The sequence below is a fragment of the Colossoma macropomum genome, unplaced genomic scaffold (genome assembly GCF_904425465.1).
Source record: "Colossoma macropomum unplaced genomic scaffold, Colossoma_macropomum, whole genome shotgun sequence".
Lineage (NCBI taxonomy): Eukaryota > Metazoa > Chordata > Actinopteri > Characiformes > Serrasalmidae > Colossoma > Colossoma macropomum.
The window spans coordinates 17,688,035-17,708,518 of record NW_023494810.1 but is presented as its reverse complement, the minus strand read 5'-3'; the positions used below and the strand labels follow the sequence as shown (position 1 = coordinate 17,708,518).

The window sequence follows — 20,484 nt, the reverse complement described above, 5'->3', positions numbered from 1 at the left end:
TTATTCACTTAAAAAGTTGTGTAACATAAATACAGCATTTAAATGGTTTCATAGAGTAGATAAAAGGTTTTAATTTGATTTATTAAATAATTGTAAGGAGAATATAAAACTTACCAATATTTATTTGTAAAGATATTAGAGATTCAAGGATTGTTTGGTAGATCGTAATCCATCCAAAAAAATTGGAAAGATTTCAACCCAAAACTGTAACACCAGTGTCACTTTGCAACAACAACAGAAACATGTTACACCAGTGACAACACAACTGCTTTTTTGCAGCACAAAACCATTTAGCCAAAATAGCAATACTGTTAGAAAATTAGACTGTTGGTCTTTAATGTGCATATCGGTTAATGGAGTTCATCAAATGTGAACCTCTGACCCTGTGTAACACCATGTCAGTGGCGTTTCAGGCGCAGGCTGTGATTCCAGTGACCTTGCCACCAGTGGCACCTCGATGAAAGCAGTGGATTATCTCAAAATGGCTGACAGATGCAGGGAAAGTAACCTTGCTTAAAAACATTAAATTAGTAATCACTTTTTTTTATAAAATACTTTAAAATAAATATCACATACTTCGATTTTAGAAAGTATAACATCAGTGACAGACAGTGTAGTCTGAAGTGCAAAATAATATAAATTCATGAAAAATGGGGCAAATGCATCTACTTCTCATTCAAAGCTCTGAAATGACACTCTCCATTGACCTTGTGAACCTAAAAAGCAGTTGTAAATTCAACCGTATTTACAAGCAAATGATTTAAACCCTATATTTAATTCAAAATAATACAAAGATAACATATCAATGTTAAAACATAGAAATGTTATTGTTTTTTGAAAAATATATGCCCATTTTTAATTTCATACCAGCAACACATTTAAAAAAAGTTGGGACAGGGGCAACAAAAGACTGCTAAATTTGTGTAAAGCTAAAAAAAAATCACCTGGGGGAACATCTCACAACTAATTAGGTAAATTGGCAACAGGTCAGTAACATGATAAAGTATTAAAAGAGTGTCCCAGAGAGGCTGAGTCATTCATAAGGAAAGACAGGTATGGGTACAGCACTCTATGAAAGACTACATGGGCAAATAATACAACAATCCAAGAATATTATTTCTGAATGTTAAATAGCAAAGAACTCATCATATATAGTACATAATATCTTTAAAATATTCAGAGAATCTGGAGAAATCTCTGTATGCAAAGGAAGTGGCTGAAAACCAATATTGGATAGCCGTGATCCTCGGGCCCTCAGGCAGCACTGCATTAAAAACAGACACAATTCTGTAGTGGAAATTACTGCATGGGCTCAGGAACACTTAAAAAAATCACTGTCTGTGAACACAGTTTGTCGCTGCATCCACAAATGCAAGTAAAATCTCTACAATGCAAAAAAGACCCCATATATAAACAGGATCCAGAAACACTGCCTCCTTTTCTGGGCCCAAGCTCATTTCAGATGAATTGAAGCCAAGTGGAAAAGCATCTTGTGGTCTGAAAAAACAAAATGTGAAATTCATTTTGGAAATCATGGACGCTGCATCCTCCAGGCTAAAGACGAGAGGGAATATCCGGCTTGTTATCAGCACACAGTTCAAAAGCCAGCGTCTGTGATGTTATTGGGGTGCATTAGTGCACATCTGTGAAGGCAACATTAATACTGAATGATATGTACAGATTTTGGGGCATTATATGCTGCCTTCCAGGTGATGTCTTTTTAGAGGAATGTCTTGCTTATTTCAGCAAGACAATGCTGAATAAACAATCAGTTTCAACATTTCATATGTTCAATTAAATATAGGGTTAAATGATTTGCACATCATTGCATTCTATTTTTATTTACATTTTGCACAGCGTCCCAACTTTTTTGGAAACAGGGTTATAATTGAAAATGGGGCAATATTAATTTTATTGGGAAATCAATTGAGACAATAATAATTTTAATAAAATGTTATTTTTAATAATGTTTATGAAAACCTGATTATGTTTTATGAAAAAGATATCTATTCCTAATAATTTAGGAATAGCATGACTGCATAATCAGAGAGTTAAATATTATGTTTTTGTTAAAGGTCAAACAAATTTATCACTACTCTCTGTTTTTATTAGTATTTTACATATTGTCTCAACTTTTTTGAAATGAGGTTTGTTTTACAAGAAAAGTCGTATTTTCATATGGGCAACATTTCCTGAAAATAAAAATTTTAATACTGCATTTTTTGCCTTTAACAGTAATTTGTATATATTTATTTTCTGGGAAACAGAATGCCTTTTTGATACTTAAAATGCAACAAATAATTATGCAGGCTGTAGATTGTACAGACTAGTTATTACCCATCTTGTGGTATTTGACATCCCTCATAAGAGTATAGTTGTGGAATCATAAATGGAATGTAGTGTTTTAGAGCAGGAAAGCTATGCTGTGTAGCAAGGAGGAAATGGACAGAAAAACTCAGCAAACCTTTTCATTTATTGTTTTATTCTTATTTTTTCTGTACAGACTGTGTCAGAGACACACAAGAAGATGCTATGTACAGATGTTTTACAACATTACTGTTTCTACTGATGGCACGATCATAGGTACTGTACAATCATATGAAAATTAGTTATTACTTCAACAAACACCTGTACATTACCTGATACAACTTTTTTTTTTCCTTTTTGCAGCCTATTGCACTCAGTGCTGATAATCGTCAGAAGGACAAATGTAACATGAAATCTGACAGTATAAATATGAGGTATGGTTAATAGGCCCATATCCCACATATTTGTTCTCCTATGATAGCATGTGTATGGTTTATGGACCCCTTTGTCCCTTAGAATTAAACAGGATGGTTGTTACTGTGCCTTTAAGACTGATACATGTAAATAATCTCTGTCTTGATTGACTACCCTGCATTGTGCCGCATTCAAAAAGCAGTATATGCTGACGCACGCTATAAAACTTCAACATGAATTGGTGGGGCTAAGCTGCTGTTTACTGAGTAGGCTAAATATATGCAAATGTGTTGGTTTTTCTAACCTAACAAAAACAATGAATTCAAAACAGGCTGTTTTTGCAGTTTTGTTTCAGTCTAGACTGTATGGACTGGGGCTTGAACAGCACATTTTGAAACTTGTTTACCATGTTTTATCATGTTTACATACCATATTACTTTCTTCTATTTTAAAAAGTGAGGAAATTTTTTTCTTTAGTTTCCCACTGGAGCTATGAGGCTAATGTAGCTAACATGGAAACTTATAGCTGGAAGTTTTTAATGGTGCAATCAGCATGCCTAAATCATACATCATGTTAAATAATCTCAAATATAAACTTGCTTATGTAGTTTCTGACATTGCATAACTATAAAAATGGACAAAAGTATAAAGCATTGCTAAAAAAAAAAGCAGTAGCAGCCATCTTGAAGCATGAGTTTTGTCAGTACTTTTGTCCATTCCTTCGACACATGTCTTAAAAGACATCTGATTCAACTCAACAGCTAGTTAGCAAGGCCTTCAATTGAATTCAGAGCATAAGAAAGCAGCAACTGCTAATCTCCGCAGAGCTGTAGCACAGTATAACAAAAATAGCTTATACTGTCAAAAGTTGGCTTAGAGTTATCACAGAGTCAACTTCTCACATGTAGAACTGTAAATGTTAAAAGCTGATGCTAAATAAAGCTGACACTGTGACTTTATTTTAGTTTATTCCACATTACCATAATTATGTCTCTGCGTTTAGCCATGCAACCTACTGGCTAGTCAGTGTTTAGTAGGTGTATCAAATAAAATGGGCAATGACTGTAGGTAAAAAGTTATGTGTACCTGATAAACTGACAGACAGACCGTTCTTACCCAGTCCTACTTGATGTTTTACTGTGCTACTTGACTGCCTAACATGAGTACTGTTGCACCACTAGGCAAACTATGATAGCTGAGGTTAAAAAAGATATCATTTGCAATGTTACCTTGTCAAGCCAACACATTTGCATTCCATTCACTGAGCATAAAACAATTTACCTAGTGTAGAAAACAACTACCACTCATTTGATGATTTTACCCACACTGGCTAAAGATTTTCCTTAATTGACCAAAGCATATTTTTTAAAATTATGCTTATAATAGTTCTCTGCAGTCATTGTCATGCTAATATTAGTAACTCTTGGTCTGAACAGTTTTTTGCCCCCAAAAATTAAAAGACATTTTCAAAAATCACCACTGTCATGTTATGTGCCAAAAATGCTCCAAAGCTGATTTTTAAAAAATATTTAGATGCAACAACAGCATTCATCACTGTCATAAACAAAACCAGTTTAGACCCACAATTCCAAATAGGGGCATGACACCAGAGGCCTATGGATGCTGCAAGATTTACCTTGAATTATTATTCATGCTGAATTCTTATTATTAAGTATAAGTAAATGTGTTACAGTAACAGCCTAGCTAAATACAACATTTTCAGCCAAACTGCTCCACAGACAACTGGCAACTTTTTATGCAAGGTTAGGTCATATGTACACTGTGAGTTTAACACGTCAACTTTTGACAGCATTAACTATTTTTGGTATAGCAAAAGGAACCCATATTGACACACTTGCTTAAAAAGCAATGAGTAAATTGTAATATTGATGTAAAGTCTGAAGAGTGAGATTTTGCTCCCCAGTTTTGCAGCCTTTTAAGTTGAAAGATCAGTTTTCATTTGACTGGCCTGAGGCCTTTTTTGAAGGGTGTGTACTTACTCTGCTCCACATTCATCTGGATTTCAGTAGTGGAATTTTACAAAAACCTAGTGCAAGACAAAGTGATATCTCATCTGTAACATACGCTTAAAAAAATCTTCCATTTCTCATGGGAAAGCTAGCTAGCTGTGCCTATTTGGGTGCCTTGTTTTTAGCCTTGCTAAAAATTTATTGCTAATGTGATTGCTAGTATTATTAATACACCTTACTTCCTTAATAATTTTTTTAGTTGTGAGCTATAGGGTCCTGCAAACTGTCAAAACCTGATTGAGAGTGTTTCCAATTCTGTATTGTATTGGATTTAGCTGTAGAATGTCTAACAGTGTTGAATGGTATTTAACAAAGTGCACTGGCAGAGTGGACTGTCATCCATGCACTGCTCACAAATGTGCTCTTTCACAGCTTCTCTTATAGTGCACACTTTTTTATTATTAAATTATGTAAGTTTAGAGCATATTATTAATTTCAAACAATATTTATTTTGTATGCATGTGAAATGTACACTTTTAGGTCAAATCAGATGTATTTTTTTTTTGGTCATATAATTCAGCTAATATTAGCTTGGTAGAAAATTCCTCACTGTTGCTTTCAATCTGGCTATTTTTAATAAATCTAGTAATCTAATAATCTAGTAAATCTGAACAGCAATCTAATCTTTCCCAGCGTACTGTAAAGCTAGTTCAACCACGAGTTTGTTTGGGTGTGGGAAATGGGATCCTATGTCAGCTTTAATGAACATTTGGGTCATATTTTTCTGTTTTTTCACTATGCTAATGATGCTAAGGTATGGCAAGTGGCCACACACATATGCTACCCTGGGAACGCTTCATTAGTGATTGAAGGTAATTTCCCTGTGTGATTTTTCCACCACTGGACACACATTGATCAACTGTGTTCTAGTGAAGTCACAGTGAAATATGTCTTAAGTTAAACAACTGAGGTGTTAAACTGAACTGCATGCATGATAAGATATGATGAAGCCTTAAAAGTAGTACAATAAAAAAACCCAAAAATGTCACTTTCTTTGTGTTCTGCATTCATTTTTTGTACAATGTATGTACTTCAGTCTACATTGAAGTGACAGAGTGGCTTGTTGTTTTTTCTTCTTTTAAAACGAAGAGAGATGATCAGATTATTCAACGCTACAAAAAAGAGGTATGTTGCATGTGAAATCACCTTAAGTCTATTCAATACATCTAATATTTGTAAGAATATTTTAAGATTATTCTATTCATTTGTAGACTTGTTTAATTGTTTTTTTTTTTCACTGGAAGCTAATTTTGCTTATTAAAAACACTCTGTTCTTATCTTATTCCATTGGTGGATATATATATTTTTTAAACAAGCAAAATGATCTACCAATGGAATCAGACCATTGAATTAGACAATATTACTAAAACAAGTAAACATAACTAGAAATAGATTTAGTAATATTATTATTATTATTATTATTATATTTGTTTTCATTCTTAAAACCATCTTATAATCACAAATATTAGATATACTGACTAGATTTAAGACGTTTTCACATTCCATGTTGTTTTGCAGTGAAACCACCCCCTCACATACTTGTTCCTCATGTAATTTGTTGTTTTAATCCAGTAAGTGCACACAATACAGAACAGTACAATGGGTTCATATTTAATGCTAGTGAAAGGACACTGGAGCATCTGGTTTTGATTCCAGCTGGCTCTGACCTCAGGTCAGAATGAGCTTATGTGAGTGGTAGTATGTTAATTACTATCAAAGTATATGATTTTTTAATATATACATACTTATATGTATAGAGCATCTGTTCCTTCTCTTGGTGAAATATACATAAAACCTTTCATAGAGAATTTACACTTTACACATTATAATCCCTTCTAAGCACATCTGGTGCATTAAAAATGTGTAAAAAGTAAAAAATAATAAAATCAATAAACAAATCACAATCTGAGCAGGAGAGTGTTTCACAAAGCAGAATTCCTAGGTTTCCAAATTAAAGGTGTACCCTGCATTCTAATCTCTATTTGATGCATTTAGTAGAACATGATCAGTTACCACAGATACAAAATTCAACCATCTCCCTGTACGTAGGAAAACTAGTTATTAAACCAGTTGACTGGAAACACACTTTGAACAGAGGCCAGTGGGTAGTTGCTGAATTCCATTATTAAATGTTTTTTGTGAAACGTGTTTTTGTAGAACACACTCATGAAGGTATTTGTAAATTAAGCTGTAAATTTGAATAATTTGTTGATTCAGATATGGGACTAGTTTTCCAGAGGGAAAAAATTGAGGCAATTCATTGCTATCTTAGTGATTCAATCCATCAGTTAGTGTGATTGAGCAGGCAAATAACCAAACTGTGCTGGGTTCTGGTCTTCCAGGATTAGACTTAATGACCCCTACCATAAGGAAAGTAAAACTAACTGGAGTTGCTGCTCCAGTGCTGAAACGTTTAACAAAATTTTATAAACTGCTATCTGCCCAGTGGTTTCTAATGTAATTATATTTAGAGTCAGTAGGTTTTCTGTTGTTTTCTAAGTAGTGGGAAACATGGTGAAATTATTATGTCTGGTAACTGCCTGTGCATTTGAGACTTAGCAGATAGAGCTTAGGTTTGAAAAATGGCAGTGAATTCCTTTAAGCCAAGTTTGTCCAATTAGAAAAGAGCCTTTTCGGCTTTTGGATCAAATTTTTCAGCTTACTGAGAAATCTCGTTTTGTGAAAAAACCCTAGATGTCCTCACTGCTAGATTTTGTTTATGGTCACCAAATCTTAGTTCCAAAACGATGACCTGAACATGTTCTTTCAGAGAAGTGCCATTTGTTTCATATATTTCCTCAGGTTTCCCTGCTCCTAGACGTTAGTGATCTCTATGCTGGAGTAGCCGTGCATGGGGCTGCCCTTTGCCCTTGGAAGGGCCTTGATCCGCTCCTCTCTGGGCAAGGACCCACAGTTGCCATGGAAACCGAGGTCCCGTCCACCTGGGATTTTGGGGTTGAATCTCAAGGGGCTCTGAAGAGAAGTGGACAGTAAATTTATCCAGTTATGCATCACCAGTAACTACTGTTCAAATGATTCATATCACTTGTCATGTTAATAATTTTGGTCATTTTATATACAAAAATAATTTATATGCTACATCGTACATTGTGCGTCAGACTCTGTTGGAGTTCAGTAAATATTACATTTACATTTCAGTAGCAGCTGTTTTTAGTGGATTTATTAAGCATCAGGCCGCAAAATACTGTTGCTCTCTGAAGCAGCTGACCGCTGGAGGTGCACCGCTGGCAGAGCCAGTGGACTAGTGGGCTGCTATGCTAAAAGCTAAACCAAGGCTAAAGCCTTTCTAATGTCCACTCCTTTCATAACAACCTGGACTAACATTAACTCAGACTGTAACTGACTACCCCGCTGGAGAAGATCAATGACAGAAGCCTGACTCAGGTAATCAGGCAATGAGCTACTGTTAGCATGTTCTACACTGTGTATATATTGTGCGACATGGCTTATTTGTGGCATACCAGTGAAACTAATACCTCAGGACAAATTCCAACTGGTATGTCACCCACTACCACTGCCTTCCCATAAAATACTGCCATTGTAGATTTTACCGTTAGCATTTTTACTGCTGCTTGTCAACTCACACCAGCGACATGCGTTAAGTACTGGTGCGCATGCACAAATCAGTAGCATGCAAGTATGTCAGAAATTGCTTTGTGGTGCCAGTATCCCCAGCGCTGATACTGAGTTTCAATATTGGCACCAATACTGATACAGTATCGGTATCAGTACAGCCCTAGTACTTACAATAATAACAAACTGAGCCAGTTCTGAGCACATTATGGATTTACATTATTTAAATTGCAGAGTGTTGCTTGAAGTTAAGCCATAATGCCTTATTATAATTTTTGTCATCTCTGTCGAGTCTTGATTACCACTTATATATAAGGTATTCTGGATACTAATTTTATTATAACATCATTCTGTATATTTATTTTATAATAACATCGTTCATTTTACTCTAACATTCATTATAACTTTATTCTTTAATCTCATACAGTTATTTAGAATCAAGTGCAATTCTGTTAATCATTAACACATTTCTTTATGTCTCAGTATTTCTCCTTTATTTCCCCTAATTTTGTTCCTGTTTAGCATAATTTGAAGCGCCTCTTTACATTGTGTTAAAATTTCATGATCAATTGACAAGTAGAAAGGGTACAAATTGCTTCCATCAAAAGTTGTTTTTTTCTTTCTTCTGTATCATTTTGACTATATGAGTTTTTGTTCTGACAGTGACAGTTTGGAAGCTGTAAAGTTGCAAAGATATATTGCTTTATTGTAAACACTGATTCCAAACTTTTCAATAGTACTGTGTTTTATCTGTATGTTGTGTATGGGTGTCTTTAAGCCTTTACCTTGCCTGATCTGGGCCTGAGAGTGACCCGCTCTTCAGCATAGTGGCAGCTGGAGGCCAGTGAGTGTGTGGGCGTTCCTTCCTTACGGTTGTACTCCTGATTCTGATTGGTCCTGTGGAGAGGGAACATCCAGATTTTTTTTTTCTATTGATAACAGTGTATCGTACAGTGTCAGAAACCACATTAGCTAGTCTATTTGAGATTACTTAACAACTGGACAGTTGCCAATGTATTTGTGGAGTATAAGCTTCCATTACTTGTTGTCTAGACTACCCTCATGCATGCTCCAGTGTAACTAAAGACTTTAGACAATGAATATGTCTTGGCTGATGGGCTACATTTGTAGAAACAGTGGTTTAATAGTGAATGTTTGTTGTTGTCACAGACAGCAGTGTGTTATACTTTGTGTTAGCGGATGTATACTGACCTTGCCGGATTCAGCAGCACCTTCATCTCCTCGTACAGATGCCGGTGGATCATGTGTTTGTTGTTGGGGATCTCCAGGGCTTTGGCCATGCTTTCTGCACTGAAGGACGGATCCAATACCATCACAGCTCCGTGGACCCCACTGTTCTGGAGGCTGTCAGCATATTCCTGTACAGTGGAGGGGATTCAACATTTAACACTAATGTGCACAAGAGACAAATTCCTGCCTACATAGGGGGTTGGGGTACTGAGATGAAATAGCTTTATTGTATTGAACTTATCCTGCAGTTCTGATTTATTTTAAATAACTACTATGAATTATCCAGAAATACCCAAAAATCATTCAGTAACTACTATAAATTATACAGTACCTACTATGAATTTTTCAGTAACTACTGTAAATTATCCAACGTTATTTTACTCATAGTAAATATATTTTGGCCACATTAAAACTTTTATTATTTTATTGTTATTAAAATATTAACATTAATATTATTTTAACATTTAAATGTTGTGTCAAAGCTCCAACGTCGCACAATAATGTAAAATATAGTACACAGCATACTAGTAAGATCTCACTGTTTCTGCCACCAAAATGAACACCATTTCATAGTAAGCTGAAGGTTTGATCTGGTATGCCTCATGCGCCAAAGCGCCTCATGACTCCAAAGATGCAGTGAGTCAAACATCTGCACTGTGAGAGGAGGAGACAAACAAAAGATTTCACCCACAGCCTGAGTCAGAACATATACAAAAGTCAGGGACTGACAGCTATGTTTGCCTTCAATCTCTTTGGCGCATTTTGCTCAGTGCGAAAACAGAGAACGAGAATTCGCACCTTTAGGTCAATGTCTCTGACCCATTTAATGACCCTCTGGCTGGTCCACACCACAGGGTCCACATCTTGCTGCTCACACTGAACACGCCGGGTGTGCAGAACCTTAAGAAAAAAGATTAGGAGATTGGGAAGATTTCTTCAGACAAAATAAGAAGTTGACTTGAGAGGACACATGCAATTACTTTCCCAGTGATGGACAGGAAGGAAATATCTCTGCAGTTAACCCGGTCTGCCTTTGTCCTTCTTTCTTAAATATTATAACAATTAAGGCAACTCTGAAATCTTTGGGTATTTGCTCCCTCTGACAAAATTTCAGGGTTAAGACATGCATGTGCTACAGGAGATCAGTTCTACCCTCGGCTCAGAACAAGAGGGGCAAAAGTGACATTTTGGGCCATACATATTAAATTAATGGTCCAGTGTGTAAGATTTAGGGGGCATCTATAAGAAGATATGGAATACAGTATACAAAACCATGTTTTCATTAGTGTATAATCACCTATAACTACGCATTGTTGTGTTTTTTTTTAGCTTAGAATGAGCTCTTCATATTTACATAGGGAATCTAGAACATACAAACCAAATGCTGGCACTAGAGAGTGCCTTTTGAGTTTTTATGTTGAAGTGGCAGCTTGAATTTGGTGGTGCTATAGAGTAATCAGGCCTGCTGCCAGTGCTGGCTCACAACTGAGTGGTGTAAGAAGTTTGATAACCCAAATCTAATCTAATGCCAAAAAAATAAAAATAAAAAAAAGTTTTTCATTCAAATATGAATGTAGTTTGTAATCAATGTGTCTTACGTCCTTCTGGTACCAATTCTTCAGTTTCATTAATGTAAGCTGAATCTTTACAGATTTGAGAGTTTACTTAAAAGGGGGAATATGGTAGATCAAAATAGTTCAAAACTGCTGCATAATTCAATTATTGAGATACAACTTAAAGTGATTTGATGTTAGATGGTGGATTGGAATTAAACTTACTAACTCTGCTTTTGTTTACAATGGTAATATAGGTACCAGGGGTTGTGACGTCTACATTTTATTTGCTATCCAAAGTCACTTTGAATCTGCACGTCTTCTGTTTTTATATATTTTACATTCAGATTTCTTTACAGAGGTGCTGATAGGAATCATGGATCACAAATCACAAATATACTCATTGTATACTGCCCTAAATGACCAGTCAACCTCTATTTCTCCTCTGAGTTTGTATATGTAATGTTGTTAATGGTAAATTAGTGTTAAATCTGAAAAATATGTTTTATCTTACAACAACTTATCTCTCTGCCGTGAACTGATTTTAAAAATCTAAGTTTTCGGCCAAAACTTTATCTCAAAACTATTGCAAAACAATGTATCAGGCAGCGTATTCATTACTGTTTCATGTAATAACTTTTGTGTGAGGATCTTTCCATCTGAGTCCAAGAGCCCACTGACTGAGTGTAACACCCACTGCCTGTGTGCCAGGTCATGACTAAGAGCTCCCAAGTTTCTGTTATCAACAGGTCTTAAAAATGGGACCCGTCTGGAAAAGACACTTTCATACAATACATACTCAAATATACACACGCGCACACACATGCATTAAATCTTGATATGAAAGTCACTGCATCCCTCTCCTCTCTCTCAGACTGTGAGTAAACGGACACTTAAGACCGCTGTTTCACCTCTTTATCAAAGCTGAGCATCTGTAGCAGCTGTATTCCTGATAGCAGGCTGGTGATGTGGAACTTGTTGTTGATGTTGAAGATGGTCTCTAGGTCCCGACGGGTGAGGGATCCCAAAACCCGGCCGTCCACCAGCTGGTTCTGGAACAGCTGCGAATACTGAGGCAGGCCAAGGTCACTCAGCCACGTCTTACACACCCACTGATGATCCATGTCTGCTGCTTTGGACAGTCTGAGGAAGAAACACTACTTTAATATTTTTACATAACCTTATATAAACTGTATAACATTGAGAATGAAATTGTAATAAAGTTAATATCCCGAATGCCTCATATCTAAAAAGTACTATTCAAATTTCAAGGCAGATAAGTTGACAAGAAATTTTTGAACTGACCTTAGTTCCGAAAGAAGTTGGGATGTTGTGAGATATGCTAATAAAACAGAAAGCTGTGATTTGTAAATTCTGTGCTGTATTAAATTGAAAACACTCCAAATACACACGTTGCTTGAAATTTTTATTTTGTAAATATACGTTGATTCCAAATTTGATGCTCACAACACATTGCAAAAAAGTTGGGACAGGAACATGTTTACATGTTACATCATCTTTGATTTAAACGACACATAATAATTGTTTGGGAGTGAAGACACCAATTGATCCAGTTTTAAGAGCAAAATGTTTTGCCATGCTTACGTTATACAAGTCTTCATTGGCGCAACCATATGGATCCTTAATTGTCATATTTTGCGCTTCAACACACATTTACTTTGCATCAGTTAATTTTAGAGGAGCTCCAGCCTAGAGAAGTCGATGGCATTTCTAGAGGTGGCTGACATATGTACCACTCTACATAGTACAGTCTTAACTTGCATTGTGTATGCAGTGACAAACAGCGTTCATTCACAATGATTTGTCAAAGTATTCCCGAGCAGTAATGCAGCATGCTGGTTGTTAATACAGTGCCATCTGAGGGACAGAGATTTTTCAAAGATTGTTTACTGATGCATTTTTGGCAGAGTGGTGAGCTTTGACCCATGCTCATAAAGAACTGGGCCTTTTCTGGATGCTCTTTTTATACCCAAACATGATTACATCACATCTTTAAGAATATTTCAGAGCATTTGACAATGTTCCTAGTCTTTAATTTCCCCTGTCCCCTTTTGAAATGTGTTACAAGCATCAGTTTCAGAATGAGTGTATATTTACAAAAAAACAATTAAGTTGATAAAAAACCCAATAGCTTGTCATTGTACTGGTTCAATGTCAAAGTGGATTCACAAATCACTGCTTTCTATTTTTATTTGCATTTCACATACTGTCCCATCTTTCTTGAAAAGAGGTTTGTAAACAGATAATTACAGAATATTTTTTCTTTTAATAACTTATTTAAACTTGTTTAATTTGCTATTTATTGGCTTGGTCTGTGTTTGTGTGTTACCCTGCTCCGTTCTCTGCCTCTCTATAATCCTCAATGGCCAGTCTGAGTTTCCGGCGGTGCATCGGGCTGGTGATTCCCAATCCCACCTCCAGATCCTCATCTGTCAGCCCCAGCAGGACCTGCAGCAGGAAGTTACCAACACTGAGCTTAAAACAACGCAGAAACCACACACACCCATCTATAATCCTGCTGCAACCTCTGCTTTAATCAGCTACAGCAAATATTCACACCCAGGAACAAATGAGACCATTAAACTGAAAGGTGAAGTTTTAAGCTAATTGTTACAGCTCTGATGGTCTGTATGCAGGTCCACACTTCAATTCCTCATTGTCATATTTATATAACTTACATAATAGTTTCATAGAAGTTACTGAATAATTCATAATAAGTACTGAACAGGCTTAATTGGGCCGTATTCTAAAGAAGAAGAACATTATTATTTGAAGTTCAATGAACTAAACATTCCAGGTTAAACTGATTACTTACTTTATTTAAATTTAAATTTATTTAAATGTAAAATTGTTTACAGTGCATGTACATGTGCTCAAGCTTGATGGGCAGTCTTTTTTATACATGGATTGGAGAGTAAGAGTTATGTTTTGAAACTTTAACAATATTTACAAATGTTTTTATAAAAAATAAAATAAAATAAAAAAGCAAGGAAGGTTTGGTTTTCCAAAGCCCTCTAAGATTAATAACTGAATACCAGACCAGCAGTTTAAGAGGTTAAGGTTGTCAGCTTGCAATTTAGAGGTGGAAGCATTACACAAAACCCAAAGAGTCACCAAAAATTGTTATTAGTAATAATGTGGTTCTGTTGGCATCCTAAACAGCCACTCCAGTGCCATACCTTTCCACTCTTCACATTCTCAGAGCAGGCTCGGATATACATGGGCATAGCCATGACAACCTCGAGCCACGCCTGGACGGTTCCAGCCTTCCACAGTGAGATGGGCCTGGTGCGGGTGATCTCGGCCTGCTGCAGCCGCTCCAGCTGCTCCTCGCCGTCCGACAGGCTGGGCTGCGTCAGGCTTGACAGGCTGTCCGAGTCTGGAGTGGTCAGCAGGAGGGAGGGTTTAAAGGTGGGTTTCAGGGTTCAGATAGATCGAGAGTAAAAACAGAACCTCATCTGTTCTGCATAAGCATGTAAAATGCATTGATGTATCAAACTGAAGGTAAAGATTCAACTGCACCATGTAATAATCATGTAAATCATCGTAATAACATTTAATAAAGTACAGAGCTTTTGGGCAAGTTTTTTTTTCAAACTTGGTATTGGCTTTATTGTTGATATCCCACTACTGTATAAACAGTTCCTGCAGTCTTATTTGTGCATTCAGGGCCTGATGTACTAAGCCTTTTTCTTAGTACAAATCGGATGCATTCTGCCTGCATGTTATGTAGATGGTGTACAAGCCTAGAGCAAAGTTTATGGCCCATGTGTATGGTAAAACGCAAAATACGGTTCTATTACTTATTCCACTTAATAAAGTTTGAGCTACTTGCATAGAATTTCATCCACCCAGAGAAGATTCATGAAGCAAAAGCTGCTATGTTAAAACATTTTCGAGGAACATGGTCATATGGTTTTGGCGAGAGATAGACAACAGAGCTCTGAGGTCCATTCACAGCTGCAGGACATTTAGGACATTTCAACAAACTTAACAATAATATTGTACCCCTTTAATGATCACAGTAAACTTGTAGCCATTTTTGTGATTGCCAGGGTCTTGTGACTATTTTCAGCCATAATATGCATTTTCTAATGTTGAGTTTCTAAATTTAGAAAAAATAGTTCTGTTTCAGCCTTGATCAGCTGGCTGCCGTGTCTTTCTGCACAGTCTGCGGCTGTTGCCCCGGGAGACAGTGGAGGGATGAAGTGGATGACGCAAAACTGAAATAGGAAAGGTTATGCCTCCACTGTTTAAAATCACCAACAACAGTGGTTAGATGGAGGCACAAGCCTCAAAAATGTTTGCCACCAGAAAAAAAAAAACTCTTGGAACCGACTGTATATACATTTGTATGCAAAAATTTGGCCGCTCCTTGTCAAATTACATGCCTTGTTGAGATAATACGTCCTCTACAGAGAACACACCTGTGTACAAGTTAAGGCACATTTATATTTTATTTTTTTCCAACATGTTAAACTCAAAAAATTAAATATTGCACTAAATTTTGCAGAAAAATGCCATATTTAAGTTTGTTCCCTGTAGAGGATGTGTACTAATTTTCAAAACCAATAAAACATGCACTTTGACCAGGGATATTCAAATTTTTGCATTTGACAGTATATGAGAAGACTTGGTGCAAAATGTGCCGTGATGTGGATGCAATATGCGTGTGCAGTCCATGTTATCATTTAGCAAACTCTATTTTATTACCTGCAGTAAAATAACACTCCTGTACATGGGAATTACTCTTTATCTCTTCGTCACTGAACTTGTCTTTTCTGTTTAATCTCCAGCTTGTTTCGGCTCCATTATTTCACTACCTCTTTTAAACCCTGCGTCTAGGAAGTTAGTAGTTGGTGGGTGTGCTGTGCCTTCACTTGTACGTACAATACATCTGGCCCTCTGTGTTTTTAAACATCATTCTGAATTTTGACAAAATTATCAAACCAAACGGAATTGAATCATGATGAAATCTGAGATTTCAGTAGGTACTGATTCCTAAAGAATCAAACTGAATCAAGTCATTACGAGGTCAGAGGTTTACACCACTAGATAATTGATTTGATTTTATAATGATTCTTTAGGACATGATTCAATGCATCGTAGCATCTCAAATTTAGTTTGGCCAAAGAATAAGCACATTCCTCTAAGTGTAACTGATTCTAACATTCCAAAATCGATGCAGTTGAATCACTGCCTAAAGACTGATGCAGTTTGCACCCTGCAGGCAAAAGCTATTAGAAATCGTGGCTGTTTCTGCAGAGTTTGGGCTTCAGAACGTCAGATGGTTTGAGTCATCTGGCATTAGAGACATAACAAAAGGGAGGAAGTGAGTCATGCTGTAATTTCAGAGGGAATCACAGCGTGCTGTGGCCGACAGTGAGGCGGTTAATGGCGGCCCTAATTCACCACAGATACACTCTCCGGCTCATAACCACTTCCACATGTGTTATAGCCTCAACCCTGACCACTTCCCTTGCCCACTTCCCCTTTCTGCACTTTCATTCTGAACATGACTCACTCACATCACTTTGGAAAGCCATTTTAGCCTTCTTCACAGTTTCTAGAGATCAGAAATTCAATTTTCACAAGTAAAGATTACATTTTGACATGCTTGCAATTGTTACCTGGGCAAGATAAAGCCTAGAATGTAAGAATAGAAAGCGTTATTTTTACATGGTAGAACGGAATGCTTGTAATGACTCATTTTCACTTGTAAATCAATTTAAACGTTTAATTTAAACGTTCAATTTAAATGTTTTAATTAGAATGTCAATAGGTTAAAGTGTGATATCAAGAAATCATGGTCTCATGACCCTGATTAACAATTGTGGATGGAGGCCAAGGAAAATGACAGCTTTTCTCTCTTTTTTCCTCTGCAGCTGCATTCAGGGTGTGAATTACACTGGGGATTTGGGGGGGGGGGTCAACCCTCTCTTTTAGACTAACTTAGCAAAGAAAGTAAAATATGTTCCCTTATACCATAGCAGTGCGTTGACTTTTCAGTTTAAGTAGGCTAGGTTACTTGTGTGTTACTTAAGTATATGACCCTGGCTATCCTGCATCTTTAGCTGGCAAACTTATCGTCAAACATACCATTATGTTATCAGCTACCTCTGCCACCAGTAGTGCCCAATCCTGGTCTTGGAGAGTTTAGATCCAACACACCTGGCTCTGATATTCAGAGGCCCCTGTCATTACCTCAATCAGGTGTGTTAGACTCTGTTTCATCTTACTTGTATCTGAGTTGTAACCTGAAAAGATCTTAACCACATGCATTTACCCTGGTAGTCAAAGGTGTTATGCGGTATGTGTTATACGCAAATCAGCTCCGAAACAGCAACCGATTGCTGGCATTTTCCTCGTTTTTCCTGGTCTATTTAAAAAAATAGTTACCACGTCTGATGCTGTTATCCATTTTCTTACACTGGCTTTACACCGACATTTGTAAAAATATGGCTGTTATTGATAAGTAGCCTCCAGTATTATTTTTTAGGGTCATGGACCATCTACGTTAAGCTGTATTGTTGCTAGACAGTGAATGAAATGGCATGAAATTATTGAATGTGGCTTGGAGAAACAGATGCATATACACTTGTACACTTGTGACCACCTGGTGGTTTGAGCATTTTAAACATAAATTTAAATTTAAACATTTAAAATGCACCTTGGGTGTGTTTACACCTGCATTTTTGTGTGGATAATTTCTATCTGAATAAATTCCTGGCACTTAAGACGCATGAAATGACCAGATGCAAACAGGGTCTTAAATAAAATTGGAGCTAAACTCTACAGCGTGGTAGATTTCCTGGACAAGGATTGGGCAAACCTGATGAACTTGTAATATTACAGAAAGGACAGTGCAGACCTGCGCCATCTGCTGGCTACATTAAAACATTTTACTTTGCACTTCATTTTGCCATTAGGAAATGGCACACTGCCCAGAGGAAAACAGGTTAAAAACGCTTAAAGCTAGAACTTGTGAAACCATCATACAAGCACAAACGCTGTGAATATCCTGCTGAAAAAAATCAAAGAGACCATTAAAACTTTCTTCTGGGTCCTGGTGGTGTCCAATAGTCAGCAGTGGGATTTTGTGTTTTCCTGATGGGTTGACATCGCAATGTAAAGGATTCTAATAGTTTAAGAGCTGTTCCTGGACTGATTCCAGATGCATTTGGTGGCTTCCTAATGGGATCTAAAGGTGTCCTACTGGACACTAGTGGTCTCTCATAGTAAACATTGAGGCAATTCCTATTGGAACAGCAAAACAAAAAGAAGATTTAATCCTAATGCTTCTAATGATCTTTTTTCAAGTGGGAATATAGGAGCAGAAGATTTTGCTGGGCAATATAACTATAAATTTCAATATAAGTCAATGTAACAAGATCTTTTTCTGAGGTTTTGTTCCGACAGCAACAATGCACGTCTGAAAATGGGGGTGACACTGCACACTATGCTGTACTAACTGTATTGTTCTGCACCTCAAATTCATTATTAATCTGCATTTTGAGCAGGAACAGAAGGTAATCAGCTCTCTGAGTTTGTATGTGTGCCCATATAGGGAGCTCAGGGCTTAAGCTGATTTTGTCTATAGAAAAAATAATAATGGCACTTTTAAATAGTGCTGCTATTGCACTCTGTGGTTAAAAATGTTCCAAAGCTAATACATTTCATCTACATTTTTCCCCCAAATGTCAGTGAGTACACTGAATTATGAGGTCGTTAAGTAGAATACAACATGCTACAAGCTAACATTCCTATGCATTTATTTGATGTAACATAAGTTATGTGAAAGTAAGGCTATAACTACCTGCAACGTTCTTGAAAAGTCAGTGGGAGATGACAAGACAACTATATTTCTGTTCGGTGATTTTCTGTTTCTGGACACTCCAGAATTCAAGTGCTGCATTGCACATGATTCAAATATGAAGTTCTGTTGTTGGATTTCACAACAATTTGCTTAGAAAGTACACATTCAACTGTGTGCCTGCTGCTTACTCACAGCATACTGTTAAGTTAAAGTAAGAAATTTACCTGGTAATGGAAAAGTGAGAGAGTGAGCAGCATAAACTACTTAAGTCACTTAATTCCTACTTAATTCCTAGTGTTCATTGGGTCATCTTAACAGGTAGATTCTCTAGCATTGTGGTAAATGTAAGATTAACATTATAGATCGACTAGATCAACATTATAACACTCTGTAGTCCAAAAATGATTAAAATTACTACCACAGGTTGGTAGCTGGTGAAGTTAGCATTACGCAGTATGCTAGCAAATCTTACATTTACTTTCCCACACTGGCTTTAATACTGCTTATGGCTGCTCTAACTTAAAGGGAAATTCTACAGGTTTGTCTGCATAATTAAATCCTTAGGATGTAAACAAAATCATTCAGAGTGGTTTGATGTGAAATGCTCCATTCTAGAGGAACTTTGTTCTAGATGAACTGTTCCATTCTAGAGGAAATCAGTTAGAAAGGTTCACAGTGGTAGTGATAGAAACTAGACATCTAAAGTGTTTTATGCCTTTAAATCACAGCAAGATATTACATGAAATGGGTAAAAAACACATTGTCTGATGCCTGAAACATTTGTTTTTCAAAAAGCTTTGGTCCATTCACAGCAGAGTGGGCATTGCAAGGCAATATATTTTTCAGATTTACCCCTATTTTACTATTGTCAACATAACATATGAAAGCTCAGAGGACACATGTTGGTTCACTGGTGATTGTAGATAGTAAGTAAAATGGCTATGTTTGTGTAGGAACATTACAAGTTAATTATTTTTTTTAGCAGGGTAATGAACCACTTCACATCAAACCACTCCCATTTCCCATTTAAACACTAGCATTCAATGCTTGTAAGGCATATTTAACTAATTGTTTACTTTGTACCTTGCAGTTTTTTAGTAAATCTTTAAATCTTTCAACTTGAAGCCTAATTCTACTGGAGGGGTGCTTTAACGTGCTAGCTGACTGTCGAGCTGGTTGTTAAAGGTACACAATGTAAGTTTTGGGGATTTGTGGACTTGGTGACCTCTCTGGTGGAAATATGTAACTGCACACAAGTTAAATGTTGATTTTGCATTTCAGATCTAAACACTGAGTCAACCTTCTTTTTGAACCTGTGCATCAGGCTTTACAGCAGTGGTCACTAACCCTGGAGATTTACCTTTCTGCAGACCTTAGCTCCAGCCCTGATCAGGGTCATCTAACCCACTGAATTATTGCCTTAATTAGCTAAATAAGGCATGTTAGTTTTGGGTTGGAGGTGAAATGCGCAGAAAAGTAGATCTCTATGAGGAGGATT

General features: G+C 36.7%; 1 protein-coding gene across 5 annotated transcripts in view; it reads right to left on the bottom strand.

Moving 5' to 3' along the window:
• Nucleotides 1-2,467: 2,467 nt before the first annotated feature.
• Nucleotides 2,468-20,484, bottom strand: part of kaznb (kazrin, periplakin interacting protein b) — a 179,038-nt gene continuing 161,021 nt past the window's right edge. For 4 of the 5 annotated variants that reach the window (XM_036560009.1, XM_036560008.1, XM_036560010.1 and 1 more), the window contains 7 exons: nt 14,350-14,549; nt 13,500-13,618; nt 12,061-12,292; nt 10,395-10,496; nt 9,558-9,724; nt 9,131-9,242; nt 2,468-7,724 (listed from right to left, as the gene is read on the bottom strand). In XM_036560009.1, the coding sequence (XP_036415902.1) occupies nt 7,566-7,724; nt 9,131-9,242; nt 9,558-9,724; nt 10,395-10,496; nt 12,061-12,292; nt 13,500-13,618; nt 14,350-14,549 (1,091 nt within the window). In that variant the 3' untranslated portion in view covers nt 2,468-7,565. Of the gene's footprint in view, nt 7,725-9,130; nt 9,243-9,557; nt 9,725-10,394; nt 10,497-12,060; nt 12,293-13,499; nt 13,619-14,349; nt 14,550-20,484 lie in introns of those variants that run through there. The other variant, XR_005006144.1, reaches the window with a different exon arrangement.